This window comes from Mustelus asterias, chromosome 13 (assembly GCF_964213995.1).
Source record: "Mustelus asterias chromosome 13, sMusAst1.hap1.1, whole genome shotgun sequence".
Taxonomy (NCBI): domain Eukaryota; kingdom Metazoa; phylum Chordata; class Chondrichthyes; order Carcharhiniformes; family Triakidae; genus Mustelus; species Mustelus asterias.
In genome coordinates this window covers 59,709,368-59,730,181 of record NC_135813.1, presented here as the reverse complement: position 1 = coordinate 59,730,181, position 20,814 = coordinate 59,709,368, and the positions used below count along the sequence as shown (strand labels likewise).

The 20,814-nt window shown below is 42.1% G+C and overlaps 1 protein-coding gene across 2 annotated transcripts in view; it reads left to right on the top strand.

Moving 5' to 3' along the window:
* Nucleotides 1-20,814, top strand: part of ppil2 (peptidylprolyl isomerase (cyclophilin)-like 2) — a 350,538-nt gene that overhangs the window by 165,325 nt on the left and 164,399 nt on the right. For both annotated transcript variants that reach the window (XM_078226847.1, XM_078226848.1), the window contains exon 12: nt 6,799-6,905. In XM_078226847.1, the coding sequence (XP_078082973.1) occupies nt 6,799-6,905 (107 nt within the window). The remainder of the gene's footprint in view (nt 1-6,798; nt 6,906-20,814) is intronic.

Genomic DNA, 20,814 nt, shown 5'->3' with positions numbered 1-20,814 from the left:
ATATATGTGAGGGGATTTGGCACTGTTCTATGTAGTGAGAGTCCAGACAGCTGTCTTCCCAGTGCCAGGGGTCAGGACATCTTCTCCAGGTTGGAGAGAAACTTGCAGTAAAAGGGGAGGATCCAATGGTTGTGATGCAGGCATATACCAGTGACATAGGCAGGACAAGGAAGAGGCTCTGCATGGTTAGCATGAGGAACTAGGCACCAAATAAAGATGTGGAGATGCCGGCGTTGGACTGGGGTAAACACAGTAAGAAGTTTAACAACACCAGGTTAAAGTCCAACAGGTTTATTTGGTAGCAAAAGCCACACAAGCTTTCGAGGCTCTGAGCCCCTTCTTCAGGTGAGTGGGAATTCTGTTCACAAACAGAACTTATAAGACACAGACTCAATTTACATGAATAATGGTTGGAATGCGAATACTTACAACTAATCCAGTCTTTAAGAAACAAAACAATGGGAGTGGAGAGAGCATCAAGACAGGCTAAAAAGATGTGTATTGTCTCCAGACAAGACAGCCAGTCTTGTCTGGAGACAATACACATCTTTTTAGCCTGTCTTGATGCTCTCTCCACTCCCATTGTTTTGTTTCTTAAAGACTGGATTAGTTGTAAGTATTCGCATTCCAACCATTATTCATGTAAATTGAGTCTGTGTCTTATAAGTTCTGTTTGTGAACAGAATTCCCACTCACCTGAAGAAGGGGCTCAGAGCCTCGAAAGCTTGTGTGGCTTTTGCTACCAAATAAACCTGTTGGACTTTAACCTGGTGTTGTTAAACTTCTTACTGTGTTCACCAAATAAAGAAGCAAAACTCAAAGCTAGTAATTTCTGGGTAACTACCTGAGTCACATGGAAATTGGCATTGAACAAATAAGATTAGAGAAATGAATGGATGGTTCAAAGACTGGTTCGTGGGGCACTAGCATCAGTGCTGGGGAATGAGGGATCTGTACCACTGAGGCAGGCTATACCTGAACTGTGCTGGGGCTGATGTTCCAGCGAGCCATGTAACTAGTAAAGTAGAATTTTAACTGAATAGTGAGAGCAAGGGATCAAATTTGGGAAGATGTGTTATACCAAAGAGTGGAGAGGAGTCAAGTAAGGAAGTGCTTAACATACCATAGCAGGAAAGGACAAAGTACAAACCTAAGAGTAAATCAGCAGGTAAGACTAGATGCTACAAAAATAATAAAAGGACAAAACTAAAAGCTCTATATCTAAACACACGTAGTATTCGAAACAAAACAGATAGCCTGATAGTGTAAATAATAATTAATAAGTATAATCTAATAGCCATTACAGAGACATGGCTACAGGATGACATAGATTGAAACCTGAATTAGGAAGGACAGGAAGTTAAGAAAAGGCAGAGGTGTGGCTCTATTAATTAATAATGGTATTAGCACATTAGAGAGTGATGATCTAAGTTCAGGAAACCAGAATGTAGAAGCAGTTTCCGTTGAGATGAGAATTGATAAAAACAAGAAGTCACTTGCGAGAGTAGCAGACAGGTTTCCTAATTGTAATTACACATAGGACGGAGTATAAAAGAGTCACTGGGTGTTTGTCAGCAAGGTATAGCGATAATCATGGGAGATTTTAATGTTCATATAGATTGTTAATGTTAAAGTTCATTTATTAGTCACAAATAAGGCTTACATTAACACTGCAATTAAGTTACTGTGAAATTCCCCTAATCGCCACACTCTGGCGCCTGTTCGGGTCAATGCACCTAACCAGCATGTCTTTCAGACTGTGGGAGGAAACCAGAGCACCCAGAGGAAACCCACGCAGACACGGGGAGAATGTGCAAACCCCACACTGACGGTGAACCAAGGCTGGGAATTGAACCCGGGTCCTTGGCGCTGTGAGGCAACAGTGCTAACCATTGTGCCATCGTGCTGCCCATTAGTAAAATCAGGTGGGCAAAGATACCATGGATGAGGAATTCATAGAATGTTTCTTAGAACAGCATGTTGTGGACCCAATGAGAGGGCAGCCTTACTAGACATGGTATTGTGCAATGCTAGGATTAAATGATAACTTCAGAATGAAGGCACCCCTAGGTAGCAATGATCATAATATGAATAAATTTTACATTCAGTTTGAGGGAGAAAAGAGCGCATCCAAGACTATTTTTAACTTGAGGGCAATTTTGAAGACATGAAAACTGAGCTAGCTAGAGGGAACTGTCAAATTTGTTTAAGGGATATATCAATAGAGGTTCAGTGGCAAACATTTAGAGGGATATTTCAGGATCAACAGAATAGACGCATTCCAATGAAAGGGCCCATCATCTGTGGCTAACTAAAAAAGTTAAAGACTGTTAAACTTAAAGAAAAAGCTTATATCTGTGCAAAGACGAGTGGCAGATTAGAAAAATATAAAGAATATCAAAAAATAACGAAAAGATTGATAAGGAAAGGAAAGCTAGTTAGGAATACAAAAATGGATAGTAGGAATTTCTATAGCTACAACAGACTAATTAATCAGGTATTTTGCATCGGTGTTCACTAGAGGGCACAAGTAACATCCCTGAAATAGATGTAAATCAGGAAATGGGAGGGAGGGAGGAACTCAGGAAGCTTACAATCACTAGGGAAGTGGTATTGAGCAAATTATTGAATCTGCAGGCTGACAGATCAATGGGTCTGGATATACTTCAACCTAAGGTCTTGAAAGGAGTGGCTATTGAGACAGTTGATGCATTAGCTTTAATTTTCCAAAACTCCTTAGATTCGGGAAAGGTTCCATTAGATTGGAAGATAACAAATGTAACTCCTTTATTCAAAAAGGAAGAGACAAAAAGCAGAAAATTACAAACCAGTTAGCCTAACGTCTGTCATAAGGAAAATGTTGGAAGCCATTATTAAAGATGACGTGGAGATGCCGGTGTTGGACTGGGGTGGGCACAGTAAGAAGTCTCACAACACCAGGTTAAAGTCCAACAGGTTTATGTGGAATCACGAGCTTTCGGAGCGCTGATCCTTCATCAGTTGAGTCAAATAAATCGCTCACCGAATGAAGGAGCAGCACTGAATGTGCTGAACGTGGATGTGGAACAGATGTTTCCTCTTGCCAGAGAATCTAAAACTAGTGGTCATTGTTTCCAAATAAGGTGTTGCTCATTTAAGACAGAGGTGAGGAGAAATGCTTTCTCTTGAGGGATGAGAGTCTCTGGAACTCTCTTCCTCAAAACGCAGCAAAAGCAAAACTTTTGAGCTTTATAAAGGCAGACCTAGACAAATTCTTGTCAATAATAACCGCTAGTTAATCAAGGTTGTTGGGGGTGGACAGGAGAATGGGGTTGAGTTTACAATCAGATCAGCCATGACCTTATTGACTTTGCAGAGCAAGCTTGAGGGGCCAAGTGGACTATTTCTTCTCCTAGTTCATATATTCGTATTTCCATTTAAGTGAAAAAGTGCCATCTGATTTTACTCCTATACTTCTGAACTCTTATTTACATTTATGCACATTTCGTTTCCCTGGCGCCTCTCTGGGCCTGATTTTACCATTTTCATTCTAAGTGCTGAATCTGGGCACAATTCAGATCCAACTTGGAAATCTGCTTTCAGGGGCCCCCATACGCAGTTAGCCTGAAAACAATCGCGGGTCTGAATCGCACTGTGGGCGGGGCTTAGCGCGCCCGAAACGATCGGAGCTGTGAACTGCGCATGTGCAGTTAGAAAAAAATTTGAAAAAGCGCGCCCGTGTCAAATCGCTCCCAGGCCGCAAAAAGCGGAGAAAGCGGCCGGGAAGCGAAAAGCGGGAGCGATAGCCCCAACAGATATCACTGTCCCCCTCATCCACCCACCCCCCCCCGCTACCAGGCCGATCACGACCCCTGTCCCCTCCCCCCCCCCCCCCCCCCCACCGATCGCCCCGCAGAGTGGCAGCGGACCACCCCCCCCCTCCACCAGAGATCCATCTGCCGCCACGCCTCCCCCCCACCAGTGAGCGATCGGGACCCCCCCAACCAGAGATGCATCTTACCTGCCTCTCCCCCCCCCCCCCCCACCCCCTCCCAACCAGAGATACATCTTACCCGCCCCCCCAGAGACCACCAGACAACGGTCGGCACTCCGCCACCCCCCCCCACCTCAAGAGAATGATCTGGCCTCACACCCCCCCCAAGAATAACCAGGCCTCACTCACTCGCCTCCCCCCCCCCCCTCCCCCAAACCAGAGAATGATCTGACCCGCCTCCGTCCCCGTTCATTTCAGCGTGATACTGGATCAGTGGACGTGCTGGTAAAGGGGGAAATGCTGATAAAGTTGGGCAGGTAGTTCATTAATTCAATTTAAATGCATGCAAATGCATTTAAATCGCCATTGCGCCCGTTTCGGGCGTGAATCGGATCGCGGCCATTCCTGGGTCTCACTAAAGTGGCCATCTGCGCGGACGCGGATCGCGTTAATGGCCTCACACCCGACTTTACCATGTTTTCGCGCCCGAAGACCGGCGCGACGCAATGGTAAAATATTGCCCTCTGACTGCTTTTGATACGCACTTGCTTTTCCCCTTCCTTGTTGCCTTTTTACATGCCACACATTCCTGCTTTGTAGCTTTCATTTTTTTCTGATTCTCTTCCCTTTCCTTCCATAATTTCCATTGTTTCATTCCTTCTCCATCTTTTACCCTCTTCTTGGCAAAACAATGTGAAGTTTGTCAGCAGCATTTACTACTGTTGGTAGTTTAGCTTATTCAGAACTCTACTATCCATAATATATCACACATGAAGAGCAATTTCCTGTCAGCCATCCTTGCTAACCTGTATTCTTTCCCTGTTCCCTAATGCCTCAAAATTCAAATTTGTATCCTTTGTAATAGACCCAGTATGACACGAGGAAGCTCCAGTGATGGAATGCTTTGGGAACCATAGATCCAAAGTTGTTTTCTCCTCCCAAACGTGTAACACTTGGCACATATTATGTCTCAAACAATTGTTAAGTTCAAGAATTCGCCAACATCTTGTGGTCTGGTAAATTGTTCGAGTTTATTAGGATTTCCTTCTCTGTCTCTCACAAGATGTTCACAGACTGTTCTATTGTTTTCTCTCTTACAAGTATTATTATTCATTATCGTAGAGAACACCCATTCACATTCATTAGTTAATTAAACATACATTTGCAGAGGTGGCTGACACTAATTGGTTCTGACCTCTGGTCATGTCTTGTTCATGAGATCTGTCTCTGTCAAGATTAGCTGATCATGAACTGGGAATGTGCGCAACACATTTCAGCATGTTATAACCTTGTAACGTGCTCCTGCACAAGTGAAACCTCAGCATGTTTTACTCAGCAGAATTTTCCCATGATTAAGTTTTAGTACAAATACATTGTAGAAAATGTTATAAAAACTATATAGGAAAAATATAATAAAACAGTTGGCTTCCCACACAATGTTTCCCAAAATGTTATTTTCTAAAATAAATCAAATTTGCATTTGAATGAATAAATAATAGTCTGAAGGCATTACATCAGAAAGCACACGGAAGGGCAAAATATATGAATCATTTCATTCTTGTTCATTAAGCATCCTCTGCACACAGTAGGAGGAAAATCTAGCTTGATGGATTTGGAAGTAATCAGATGCAGTACTTGAAAATGTCCTCATCGCAATGCAGTTCGGCTTGGATTATACTGTCCCCGCATAATCTAAAAGTCTGGAAACTGCGTTAAAACAGACCAGTCTGTTATAACCCAAGCTAAAGTTCCATTTCTCTTTACAAAGCAAGTTGCCATCAAAATTAGTACAAAGGCTTAAGTCATTCTGGGATTGATGACAGTTAAAATAGACTACAATAGCTGCAGTAATTGAAGCATTTCACCCTGAATGGCAAGAGAACAGATTTCTATTCTGGAAATTTGAGTCTTAATAAAATGGAAATTCCACCCAATACTAGAGCATCTGACAGCTACAGCATCTGTTTAGCCTTGATTGGAAAAAAAGTTAGATTCTATTAAGTGAGTAGGTTCAGACCTACAACTGTTTGATTGCACATTGTGGTACGATAGCTTATCTTAATTGAGACAGTCACAGGAGCATTATAATTGGCACATGTGTTTGGTTAGGGGTACCATCTGCTGTGACCACTATTCCCTGACCCATGCCTTCTTGAAAATTCAAGTGTGTGGATGCTGGGTAAGGTGAGAATCAAAATGACTGTGATTCACTCCATCGTTGAAGAGATTGCTAATAGTACCTTATTGGAGCTTATTGATAAATAGCAGCTAGTTGAGCAGCTTATCAACCATTGTCCAGCAAGGAGCCATTGTCTTCAGAAAGAGGGGAGTTGACCAATGAGATGAGATGCCGGAAATGGGATATTAGCTGTGCTATGTGGAAAGAGCAGAGGAGCTAGAATTGTTTGAAAATTATTTCATGGGTGCGTTGGACTGAATGACACCTTTTGATTCGTATTATTTTTTGATTTTATAACATTAATTGGGGAAAGCTATAGAGTGATTAGTAAAAGTAGTGAAACTGTGATACAGTTACCCAAAAATGATGTCCACGAAAGAACTGGAAATGCATGACATAAACAGTAGTAAAATGTTTTTAAGAGATTCCCAAATGACAACTAAATGATTTTCCAATTTGTATGCTTTGATACTATTGGTTAGTTTTCTCATCTTGCTCGGCTGAATGTAAAATCTCTGACCTTTTATGTTTTAGCTCCTAGTTCCCTTATTGTAAAGTTCATTGGGTGTAGCCTGAACTGCTTCTCACTGAGACTTCTCTAACCCATTTCTGAAGATTCTGTTATGCCCTTGACTTTCTTTCACAGCTGCCATTGATGATGACCAAGTTCGTTATAGCTATGTCAAAAAGAAGGGATATGTCCGACTCCACACAAACAAGGGGGATCTAAATCTGGAGCTACACTGTGAGATGGTTTGTACAAGTTTAATTAATGGGGTTTTGGGGTCGATTTCACATCCAGTGTAATAGTTTGGAATCCTTTGCTGCACTGGAGATTTACAATGTGTGTATTTATTTTCAATAAGTCTTCAGATTTTAAGGATGCACGTTTGTACCGTTTCACTATGTGATGTCACTGTGAGCAGAGATGCTTATGAGATAGCTATTAAAGAGTGTTTTTAAAAGTCTCGCCTTCTCCGAATTGGTGTTAGGGAAAGGAAAGAATGGAGCTGAGGATCAGTAAGAGGAGGGAGGGGAGGCTAATGATCCAGCTGGTGACAGCTGCGATTCCGGATTACAACCTCCAGTTTCCCGCCTTTGAAGCTCCAGGGCTTCTTCCAGCCGGATTTCACTCGGATACTGAAGCAGATCAGCAGATTTCTGAGCCCCATGGCGGGTGGGCTGTCCGGTTTCAGCTTCCCGCGGTTTCTCAATCTCCGCTTTGGAGCCTCTTGCTCTTCTGCTTGGCCTGTCACCAGGAAGTCAGTGGCATCATTGGAGCAAGTGTGCATGTGCGGACACATATCGGCAGCCATCTTGCACACCATCTTGCATTGGCAGGAGACACAGTGAGACTTAAAAGACAAGAGCTTTATTTTGCGCATGCTCGATTTGTAAATGATCATTGAGCAAGCACACCTTTCATCCCTACTTCCTTCAAGTTGTTTATAACAATATCCAGTGTAGTTTACTGAAATGAGCAAAAGCGAACATCACCATAACTTTAGTGCACTTGATAAACTATTTATTATTTGCAAAAGTTACAATGCCCATCTTTAGCTTTGCTTGTGGTTGATTAACATGTATACAATATATCCTTGAAATATTTGTGCACTCCATACAAATATCTTAACAGAAGACAATTCTGCAGGGGACAAGTGGGTTCTACAAATCTGATTTCATTTACTTTTCTTTCTAAATATAAAAGAATCAAAAAGCAGCGATTATATCCATGGTGTGTCTCTTTGTGCATGCGTGATTTTCATAATCATTCTTTTAAAATGGGCACGAAATAAATGATCTGAAAATCACAATTCGCCTCAAAAGATTTGTCTTAAGTGAATGCTTCATTCTTTATATTGATACTAATGATTGACAGGACATCCAGTGAATAAATGTGAATGTTTAAATCTATATCATCACACGGCCATCTCGGCCTTTCATTGCACAGTATAATTGAAGGAGTCAGCGGGTTATTTATCATTCCTACTGTTGTGATTTCCTGCACAACTGAAATGATTCTAACAATAATTGTGAATGACATTCTCTGATTGTGACTGTGGTGCATTATTCCACGTAATCCTTTTTTACATATTGTTACAGTTTGGTTAGGGACCTTTTGCTTAAAGTAGAGGAGGTTTGAAATCCCAGTTACCCACCAGGGGATTAAAGCCATGGGGCGGATTTTCCCACGGCATGTTTCACGGCTGCAGAGTGGGATCTTCTGATTCCACCGCTATCAACGAGGTTTCCTGTTCTGTGCACCTCTTGCCGCCGGGAAACCTGTGGCAGTGGATCACCATCAGCTGCACCTGAAGATTCCATCACCTGTAACGGCCAGAAAATTCCGGCCATGAGATTTCACAGTTTTAAAGAAACAAAATATAATTGACTATACAAAGCCAGAAAATAAAACAATCTACAAATTCTATCTTCTACCCTAACATTCAGAATTTGCATGAGATAAATATGAATTAACAAGGAAACTGTGGTCGAACACACCACACTGTACATTAGATGGTAGCTGTGACCAATACAGATTCCTTTAATTCCTCAGGGCCTCATTGGATGACTGTGACAAATGTGAGTCACAAAATCTCCTTAAAGCTCTGTCTCCCTCACAAGGGATTTCAGCTGTTCACTTTTGAAGATCTTTTGATTGCCCTTGAAGACCACTCTGACTTGGACTGCTTCAACAACTGTTTACCTCCTGATGGTTCAATCTCTTCTCCTGAGACTGCATTTCAGGGGCTTCGTACAGCTGCACTCCGACCTCTAATTACTGGCCTTCTGGCAACTCTTTGCAGGCCCCTGGCTTCATTACGCTGGCAATGTCCCTAGGTTTCTCCAAACACCAGTTTCACAGCAGCATTGAGATGCCCTGGGAGCCATGTGCACCTCAGAGTTCAAACACACTCGAGCACAGAACCAGCAACTTTCTACCACTTTCGGAGTACCCCAGAACTTTGCCAGAGCCCTAACTGTATGATCACCTCCCAAGGTTTCTCTGTGAGCTGCAACCCACATGAGGTCCAAACTGTATCTAACCCCTCTCCAAGAGAACCTTCCTAAGTTCTACCCATCTCCTCCATAATGTAACATTTCAGGGTTCACTGATTATTTTTAAACTAATTTAGCTGTAACTCCCAAATAAAACATCTCTTTTTTTTCTGCACTTATTTGCAAGCAGTGTAGAAATCACACTTCCAGTTCTCCAGTTAAGTAAACCTACCTGCTGTTTTATGGCTCCATCTATTCTATTCTGACTCTATTGAAGAAACATGGCTAACCTTCTGGACTGCCATTTTCTTTTCGCTGTTCTGACAATCTTTAAAGCCAAGCATTTTAGTTCTCTTACCTAAGCAATAATAATCTTCCCAAAACTAAACATTACCTCTAAAGTATTGACATGCATCATGAACAAGTTATTCATCGCAATCTTCACAAATCTTGACATTCAGCCGTACCAGCCTCCTCTAATGCTTCTTCTGTGTAGTTGAGAAGACTACTTGCTTTGCACCACTGTTCCCTATCCAATCAGCACTGATGGTGTCATTGGAGTGTTGGTAGAGCTGCACTCATCCAGGCAAGTGGAGGGTATTCCATTACACTCCTAACTTGTAGATGGTGGACAGGCTTTGGGGAGTCGAGTGAGTTACTCACCATGGATTCCTAGCCTTTGACCTGCTCTCATAGCCACAATATTTATATGACCAGTCCAATTCAGTTTCTGGTCAGTGTTAATCCCCAGGGTATCGATAGTGGGGATTCAGCGATGGTAATGCCATTTAATGTTAAAGGGTGATGGTTAAATCCTGTCTTGTTGGAGATAGTCATTGCCTGGCACGTGTGTGGTGTGAATGTTACTTGCCACTTGTCAGCCGAAGCCTGGATATTGTTTTACTGCATCTGCTTCAGTATCTGAGGAGCTGCGAATGGTGCTGAACATTGTGCAATCATCCGCGAACATCCCCACTTCTGACCTTACGATGGAGGGAGCTGAAAATGGTTGTGCCCAGGACACTCTTGAGGAACTCCTGCAGTGATGTCCTGGAACTGCAATGATTGACCTAGACAACCATCTTCCTTTGTGCCAGATATGACTCCAACCAGTGGAGAGTTTTTCTCCTGATTCCTGGTCCATGCCATGTTCTTTTCACTATGATCATCCAATCTCACTGTATATCTCCCCCCCCTACCATGATGGCCTGAGGCCCCTCTGCTTCTTTCTGGAATGGAGCCCTATCAGTCCTCATCCACTAGCCCCCTCCTCCACCTGGCTGAACTCTATCTCACGTTGGACAACTTCTCCTTTGACTACTTACTTCCTCCAAAGAAAATATGTTGCTTTGGGAAACTATACAGATCCTAGTTTTACTTGCCGTTTTGTTAACTTACATGTGGAACATTCTTTGTTTCAGTTCTGCTCAGGTACCTTTTCTTGCGCCTCTTTCCGTCGATCATATCAATACTATTTCTTGTTCTCACTCTGAACTGGAAGAATAATTAACTTCGCTTCCAATTTCCACCTTCCCCCATCTCCGACTGTTCCCTTCCCTTCAACTTCTGTGTCCTCATTTCTAAGTCACAATGGGAACCCACGTGGGTCCTAGCTATGTCTGCTTTTTTGTGGGAGCTCCTATTCTGGCTACCTTCCTCACTACTTTTTATGGTACATTGATGACTATGTAGGCATTATTTTCTGCTTTCACCCTGAATTGGAAAATTTCATCAACATTACTTCCAATTTTCATCCTTCTCTTGCTCTTGACCACGGTCCTTTTCCGACTCTTCACTTCCTTAAATTCTCTGTCACCATTCCTGTTGAGAGACAATCGCTCGATAATCACTGGCTATGTCAGCATTTATTACCCATCCCCGATTGCCCAATTTCCAGATGATGGTGTACCGCTGTGTCTGCTGCCCTTGTCTCATCTGAAAGGCGAGAGTCAGCCTGATTTTGGGCTCAAGTCTTTGGAGCAGAATTTCTGACCCAATCGCACTTAACTGACAGAAAGCAATTCAGGATTTTAACTTGGAATTTTCTTTCAACAGTGTCACACCAGTTTAAAGTTTATTTATTAGCATCACAAGTAGGCTTACATTAACACTGCAATGAAGTTACTGTGAAATTCCCCTAGTTGCCACACTCCGGTGCCTGTTCGGGTACACTGAGGGAGAATTTAGCATGGCCAATTCACCTAACCAGCACATCTTTCGGACCGCACCATGCATTTATATCCATGGAACAGCGGGGGGAGAGGCTATGAGTTGCTCAGTATGAGGATTTGATGGTCATTTTCTTGGAGTATTTGGTTTGGTTCCATTTTATCACGTTTCTTACAGTCACTCGTGCGCTGCACCAACCAGGCTGCTGGAGTTCACAGAACTTTTGTAAATTAAGTTTACATGTCAACACATTTAAATAACTCAGGAAATGCATGTACTTGTATTTGTGTTATTTACTTTTCTTTTTGCTTTGTATGAAGAACCTGTATACCTTTTAGAAATGCTGTGCATGTCATTAGCCACTAGGAGGTGCACCATGTAAGGACTAAAAGGATCAGCCATCTGGCTTTCCAGAAAAGGCAGCACACACCTGTGCAAGCAGTGCAAGTTTCATGTTACTGGCTCTTGGAGGAGTGTATTTTAGAGCTTTTGATGTATATACTGAGACTGTACCACACTGAAGCTGCTTCGAAAGAAAATTAAAATCCACCCTGTTCCAAAAATCTCCTGTCTATCTCAGAACTTTTCAGGAGTGTCTGGAGCCCAAAGATTTAGTTGGAATCATCTTGTTGCAGTTGCAATACTACTACCATTTGGAGAAAAGGGGGCTGGTAGGGAGAAGACAGATATGCAGTGGGATTGAAACTGTCCTAGAAGCTATCATGCTATAACCTGATAATGGTGCAACCTTGCTTAAACTGACAGAGGTTCACAGATCAGACAGTCCCACCATTTAACAGCAGCAAAGAGAATAGAAGAGATAGGGCAGGGAAATATCATTAAAATTGTTTTTCATCAGATTTTTCCATACTTAATCGTTTTGAAATTTTGGTAATAGTTTCTGCATTACCTTCAATAGGGGACTCTGTTGAATGCATGGTGATCAAGTAAATCAATCCTTTATAGTGTAGATGGGATTATCAGGTTGTGAATGTAATGTTTCCTTCAGTGTGTTTTTATTCAGCATAGCAATGGATTAGAGCAACCTGTTTTTAATTATTTTTAATAACAAGTTACAGCTCAGTCTCTGCCATGTCTGGATGTGCTGTGTATTTGTGGGCGAAGGTGGGGTGGGTGTGGGGTATGCATGTCTTCAGTTTCTAGTTAGTAATTAGCCTTTTCTGAAGGTTCATTTGAGCAGCTTGCGCCTGTCTTCATGAATTGTGCAGAAGGTACTCTGACAACTTGCCCTCCTTAATAAACCTCACTGTGTTTTTTGGTCTGTAAAGTCTGGATTTGTCAGCGTGCAGTTGACCTGGAACAGCTGCTATCTTCATTGCTCCTGAATGTTGTTTTTGTCATTTGGGCATCTCACCAGGCATTGTGTCTTTACACTGATGCTACGCATTCCCATAATGAGCCTTCTGAACAAAACGGTTTGGTTCTGGGAGCTCTCAGTTTGTTCCACTGTAACAGAGCTGCACCACCAGCACTTCGGAAACACCATTAGGGAAGCCGTCCATCGTCATCAATCCTAAAAGCTGGCAGAAGCATGCAGCTGATCCACAGGACATCATTTAATTTGTTGTTTTAGAACATTTTCCACACAGCTATTGACATCAGACGCTCATTTAAAAGGGAGGAATAAGTACAGTAACTGGGCTGCTCTCTTTCCTTGATGTATTCACGAATGAGATAATTAAGTAAAACAGTAGGCGACATTCCAACATCCATTTCTGTGAACCAGTGTGTCTTGTCTTATTGAGCAAAACAATTACCTCTCTTGAGTCGATGTGTTTTTCATTTCTCTGAAAAATAGAAGCCTCAACAAGTGAGGTTTTCCACTTATCAGGAAAACTTCTTGGCAAGCTAACACTTTGCAACAAGTTTCCTACATTAGATCAGCTGCTAATAAATTGCCCACATCGGTTTCTCAGAGAAACCAAATATTGAAATAAAGGACGTTGCTGTTTATTGGAGGGAACGTTTGGCAAACTAAATCCCTCTGAGATTGACAGTACTTCTCTGTTCGGTACTGCTGGTGAGTTCCCTTCTTCCTGACCAGCCCAGTGCAGTGTAGGAACAGTTTTATTACTTGTGCATACATGGAAGTGTCGGTATATTTGGTCAGTCACTTCCACCACATAAGATCAAGGTGACAACTTTTCCTATACATGTCCCAAGTTGCTATGTAGGCTGACTCCTGTTGAAAAGTTGAAGATTTGCACCCTGACTGGCTTCCAGCTGTGGCAATGGTTTGACAGTCATGCCTATTAATCCTTCTGGTTTCAGTGGCTATTTTGCTATGGGAAGTGTAGTTTGTATGTGGCATGACATTAGCCTTTGGACTGGACTACTTTTCATGCTTTCAGTCAGTTCTCTCTCTCTCTTGGATTGCCTTATATACATCTGTGCTCGATTTCCTTGATTTTTTGTTGGTTCCTTTGACAATTTTAACTGCCGCCACAACTTTTCCATTCAACTGGGAGTACAGAGATGATGTATATTGTGAATTTCCCAATCCTTTTTGAAGCAGATGAATTTTGCACTCACGAACTGAGTGCATTGTCACTTGTCACAATGTCTGCACTGCTGTAACAACTGAAGTGTACGTACGGTCAGATATTCTACTAGGCTGCTGTCATCGTTGAAGTCAGCTAGTCTAACTCCAAGCAGTCAGAATAGTAGTCTACATTGACTAGATAGTCAGTTCCTGCTATCGTGAAGAGGCCTATTCCCAGCTTCATCCCTGGTCTGTGTGGGATGTGATGCGTCATCAGTGGTTTTTTAGCTTGGTTTTCATTACAAACACTGCTTTGCCCATTGTGGTCTTTAATTTCACTGTTTCTTCGCTCATGTTTATCCAGGAGAGTACTCCTCTTGCCTTTCGCAGACCCAATTTAAAACCTTGATGGCTTCCATGCATATGCGCCGGCATCTGTCCTCTTATCTCCTCCGAGATGATTTCCTTTGTGCAAGATGCCATATTGGGCTGTCAATTCATCTCTCTATGCTCTTGTGGCCGCAGGTGTGTCTTTGACACTCTAAGGCCATCCATTCGTCACTACTACTTGTCGCGCTTAGGGAGTTGCATCTTGTTGGGTAACTTATTTGATTTGAGCAAGGCACTTGTCTGTCAGATTCACCGAATCTTCTGGGTTGATGGCTTCCAGATCATGTTGATCTGCTGCTTCATGTTGACTCAGGAAGATTTCAGATTCTATTGTTGCACCCTCAACTTTCTTCACAAGGAGTGTTGCTCTCAACAGCATGTCTGCGATGTACATTTGTTTCCCTTGCTTGTGTATCTCATCCAGATAATATTTCTGTAAAGAACACTACATTCCTTGCAGACATTTTAGAGCAGATAATAGCAGTTTGAGAAAAATTATTTGAAGTGACTTGTTGTCAGATTCCATTGGTACTGTCTCTCCCAAGCAGGTAATGATGAAAATGTTCACAAGCAAACAAAAAGCTGCGCTCGTCCTCAGTCTGAGCATGGCATTGTTCCATCTGTGTTAGATCCTTGGATGCAAATGAGGCCCATTGTCCTTGCTGCATCAAGGTTGCTCCAAGACATAGAAACATAGAAAATAGGAACAGGAGTAGGTTATTCGGCCCCTCGAGCCTGCTTCGTCATTCAGTATGATCATGCCCAATCCTTCATCTCAAACTTATACTCCCATTCTCTCCTCATACCCCTGAGATCTTCCCTCAATCTTCTAAACTCCAGTGAATAAAGGCCTAGTTGATCCAATCTCTCCTCATAAGACAATCCTGCCATCCCAGGAATCAGTCTGATGAACCTTTGCTGCACTCCCTTATTGACAAGTATATATTTTCTTTGGTAAGAAGATCAAAACTGCACACAATACTCCAGGTACCAAGGCCCTGTACAGCTGCAGTAAGACATCCTTGCTCCTGTACTCAAATCCTCTTGCAATAACAGTTAGCATACCATTTGCCTTCCTAACTGCTTGCTGTACCTATATGCTTGCATTCTGTGATTGGTGTACAAGGGCACCCAGGTCCCTTTGTACATCAACATTTCCCAATCTATCACCATTTAAATGATACTTTTATAATAGAGAAGCTATGTCAAGTTTTTGCAACACAGAAGTTACCAGATTCTCTCGTTTTGGATAACAGCACCATATTTACAAGTGAGTTGTTTCAAGAATTTACGCAAAAGAGTGGCATATGCCATGTGCATACTGAGCTGTTTCATCCAGCTTCAAGTTGTTTGGCTGAGCGAGTTATTCAAACTTTGAAAGAGGGATTGAAGAGAATGACAGGTGATACTTTGAGAACCAGACTCTCAATGTTCTAGTTCCAATATCGTATCACACTGCAGCCAACAACAGGGCTGTCTTCAGCTGAATTATTGTTGGTACAAGACTAAAGTCTTACCTGGATCTGCCTCACCCAGATCTCAGAGCAAGAGTGGGCAGGAGACAAGAGAAGCAAAAGGAGTGACAAGACTACCATGCAAAGGAGACAGTTCAACTCGGATGATTGCGTTTACGTTAGGAACTTTTGTATTAACCAGAAATGATTATCAAGAATAATTCAAAACCAAAGTGCTCCAGGATATTGGGTAATGAAGCTGCACAACAGAAGGGTTGTTCGAAGTCATCAAGATAATATTCATTTACATTATGACTCTGGGTCACAACAGTTTCCGATAACAAGGTAGAAGGTAATGCTGTTGTGGACATTCGCCAGGAAGTGATTCCTATTGCACAAACTTTTACAGTGGCATGAGTGAGGAACGTTCAAGCATAGATTCTCAGCCTCCTTCTACATCTACAGACCTAAATCAACTGACACAAGAGCCGCCAGTAGTTAAAGAATCACCAGTGGTATTGCATAGATCGTAACGCAATCAAAGAGCTCCTGAAAGACTGCCATATAGTTGAAACATTATTTTCATCGTATTTCTGTCCTGATGGGGGATTGAGGTTTAAGGGAGGAGAGGTGTTAGAGTTTTGTAGTAGCATTTGTCCATGTAAATGTGTTGCCGATGTCTTTGAGTAGATTTGCACATGCACGGGAAGTCATCGGCAGCGCGGGCTTTTGGAGGAGTCTGCAAGAGAGCGTTCTGCAAGCAAGACCTGCGTATTAGTTGCTCCTGATCATGGTCAACTATGATTTCTTCCATTTTTGTCTCTACATTATAAACTAGCCGATCATTCACTATGGCTTCCACTCTTGGAAGATCACTGACAGGCTGAGTGCATTACTGTTGATTAGTTATTGTTGTTTGTAAACTTCCTTATCTCTTTCTGTAAATTGCTTTTTAGCAATGCGTTCATCTACCTTTATTGTGGATTCAAGTTACGACACCTGCTATTCTGCTTTTCCTACTGAAATGGATAACTTCACACACAGCCATGTTACATTGCATCTGCCATGTATTTGCCCACTCACTCAACTTGTCTAAATCATCTTGAAGCCTCTTTACATCCTCCTCACTGCTCACATTCCCACCTGTTGTCAGTAAACTTGGAAATGTTACATTTATTTCCCTCATCCAAATCATATGATATATATTATGAACAGCAGTGGCCCAAGCACTGATCCGTGCAGTACCCCACCCCGGTCACTGCCTGCCAATCCAAAAGAGACCCATTTGTTCCGACCCTGTTTCCTGTCTGCTAACCATTTTTCAATCTACGCCAATATATTACCCCCAATCCCATGTGCTTTAATTTTGCACACTAACCTTTTTCTTCAGCTTCAGGTTGATCTGGCAGGCTCTATCTCGCAGTTGTACTAAATACTGATCATGGTCAACTATGATTTCTTCCATTTTTGTCTCTACATCATAAACTAGCAGATCATTCACTATGGCTTCCACTCTTGGAAGATCACTGACAGGCTGAGTGCATTGATACTCTTCTGGAGCCATGAAATGCCAAACCGTACGCACAACCATCAGCATCTCCCAAATGGCGTCCAGAATGTAGTTAAAAAGCTGCTGCTTTCATCCAGCTTCACTTGCTGCCTAAGGTAGTAATGATCTTTGCTGTGGCAAAATTTCTTCAATAGTTGGCATCGGGTAGTGAGATCCTTTGGGTCTAAGTATATTCTCAGATTTCCAGGTTCTTTCACTGCTACCATGCTGCTGATCCAGTCTGTAGTTGTCAATTAGTTGATTACTCCCTTGCTTTGCAGTTCTATCTTGTTTTTTAGCTTTGACTTGAGGGCAGCTGGAACTCTTCTTGGCAAATGCTGAATTGGCCTTACACTCTCACCAACTTCATATGATATTCTCCATGTGGACATCACAACCCTATGAACATAGCTTTGTATTCCTGCAAGTTCTGTTTGGCAGTCAATGGTTTTGTGTACTGCAGCATATTTAAGGTCATCAGTCCAAGCTTTAGGCTTGACTCAGCTAAGTTGAGTGGCCGTTGCCTACCATCTGTGATCTGGAACTCCAGATCATCCTTCTTGCCACTGCACTGGATTCTCAGACTAATTTCCATTTTTGGTAAAAGTATTATCCCATCATGTAACTTCAGCCTTACTTTTGAGGGCTTCGTTTTTGGATCACCATATTGAGCCAGTTTGCACAGGTCTGTAAAGGCCGTGATGCTGCATAATGCACAGTGCCCATCTGATACTTCTGATACTACTTGTTTGCTTGGTACTCTCCTGCGATCATCATTGTAGCAGTCACAATCCATTTATCACCTTTCGACTTGACAGAACCAACCTGTTGTATCATGAATAGTTCTTCATCAGCCTCTTCGGCTGATATCTTTCCAGTAGCTATCAGTATGGTCTTGTTTTCTTCTTTATAGCCAAGCACTTCTGTATAAAATGATTCAGCTTCTTGTACTTTAAACACTTTTTTTCCCATGCAGGGTAATCCTTCTTTTCCTATTGTATGATGTTCTCTAGAGTATTTGCATCCTGCTCTTTGTCCGTGATTGCTTTGCTCTTTCGGCTGGAATGTCTTGCAGCATAATATACCTCCTGGTCTATTTTGCCATACAGATACCCTAGCTAAAGTATTACAACTTCAACATTTTTACACATGTCTTTCGCTTTATTGTGCATTAAGTTTCTCTTCTTTCAGTAGACTTGCTCTCACTGAGGGGTCTGGTATGCTTAAGACAACACTGTCTTTAGTGGCCCAAATTTACATCATTCTGCAAGCTGTGTTACTGCAGTCATGTGCTGATCAATGACCTCCTTTTCACCTTGTGCTTTAGTGTTGAATACTTAGCATTCATTAGTTATGTTCACTTGGGATTCAAAGCGATTTTTCAAGGCTTTCAAATTCTGTGTTATCTGTTTCCTTTGTTTGTCAGATTTCGGGTAAAATATAATTTATAGCAGTCTCTCCAGCAGAGTTAAAATGTGGTAACTTGTATTGGATCTGGATTGTTAATTAAATCTGTTGCAATCTCATAGTTTTGCCGTCGCAAGTGGAAAAATTGCCAGTTCTACCACATGTTGCCTTTCATTTCTACCAGAGAATTGAGAGGAAAGTTTACAGCTATGTTGACTCACCCAGTATTTTATCTGCAAGCTTTCGGTTTTGTTTGCTTTTCCTTGTCCTTTATATGTAGCTTTTAACAGATTTGAACCTTTCTGTGTACCTTTCTTCATAACTGTGGCTTCTCTGCAGCTCCTGTTCACTCCTGCCACTCCCAACATCCCCACCTTTTCCTGAATCACCTTTCCTGCAAGCGCAGGAAATGCAACACCTGCCCTTTTTACTTTCTCCATTTTCATTATCAAAGGCCTCAACTGCTCCTTCCACGTGAAACAGTGATTCTTTCAGTGGATTCAATTTGGTACACCGTATTTGCTCGGAGAGTCGGTGCAGCCTCAATGGGCCAAATGGCCTCTTTCTGCACTGTAGGGATTCTATGATTCTGAACGCAGACTCACTGTCTCACCTCTCTCTTTTTCACATACACACCTCTCCCCTGCTCACCCTCACACACACCTTCAAACTCACTCTCTTACACACACGCTCACCTCTCTACCCCTTGATCCATGGCCGCTCCCCCTCCTGCCCCATGGTCGCTGTCTACCTCACTCCATCATCTGGTCTCGCACTGGCCTGGACCTTTCCAGACTTAATTCGCTGCTGTTTCCAGCTTGTGCAATCAGGACCTGGCTTCTCACTGCATTGGCTGCTCTCAAGCTCACTGGTGAGACATGATTTCACTGGAGTTTTGAAGCGTAAGAGTTGAAACCAACAAGATCTTGAGGGGATACGGAGAAAATGTTGTGGGAGAACCTAAAACAAGGGGTCACAGTTCTAAAATAAGATAAAGATGAGGAGAATCTTTTTCTCTGAGGGCTGAGATTCTTTGGAACTCTCTCCCCCAAAATGTAGGGGAAACAAAGTCTTTAAATATCTTCAAGGCAAGGCTGGATAGATTCTTGATTAACAAGGGGTGAAATGTTATCAGTGGTCAAGAATGGCAGACTTAAAGGGCCTCCTACTGCTCCTATTTCGTATCTTTGTATGTAATCTCCACTTTTGGTTCCTTGTCATAAAAAATGTGGATTTCTCTGAAAATTATGCAGATAGAAATAAACCAGTGAATCACTCCTACCCTGTCCACGGATTCCTGCTGATGGATTAAAGATGTGCAATTTCCCTATAATAATATTTTTTCTGGGATTATTATGGAAAACAGGTATAGCCCTACAATGGCATAAATATTTTTCCACAGCAGTAGCTACCTGTTTCTCTGGCTCTATTTATATTTTTGTGGAATTTTCCAATGCAGTCACTTCCATCTTCTAACAATATTATTTGCCTAATTAGCCACAGCAACAGTCCTTTTCCCCTCTGTGCCAAAGCTTGTTTTGTTCTGGTTTGTGTTACTTGCAGAAATTCTGACAGCCTTCCAGCACAAAACCAACAGTGTAAGGAGCCCCAGGGGAGTGAGGATTGTAGAGAGAAGTATTATAACGCTTGGAAATATAATTGTCATTCCTCTTGAGTTAAAAGATCTTGCCCTCTGTTTGGAGTACTATAAGTTCTGAAGTTCTGAAAGATCTGGATTTGGAAAATCTGCTGACCCTCAGTTTGTGAATAGAAATTAAGCTAAGTTATTCAAATGCATCAAGTTTCCATTGAAAAAATGGTGAAAGCAGAAATTTCTGTGCCTCTGTAATCTTGGTACCTCTGCATTCTGTCCTTCCCTGTCAAAAGGTGATCATTTGGACCATCAAATCCGTGCTAGTGTTCTGCAAGAGCATTTTCCTTTTCCCATAATCCTGCAAATCATTTTATATTCCTGTTTATACATTCCTGTTTGAAAGCCGCAATTTCTGTTTGAAAGTCACAATTGAATCTGCCTTCACCACTCGCTGGCACTTTATACCACATCTTCACTACTTGCTGTGTTTAAAAAAGTTTTTGTATCTTGTCTTTGTTGACAATTTAAATATGGCTCCTCTGATTCTTGCCTCTGCAAAAGCGATAAGTTTCTCTCTATCTACTCTGTCTGGACCC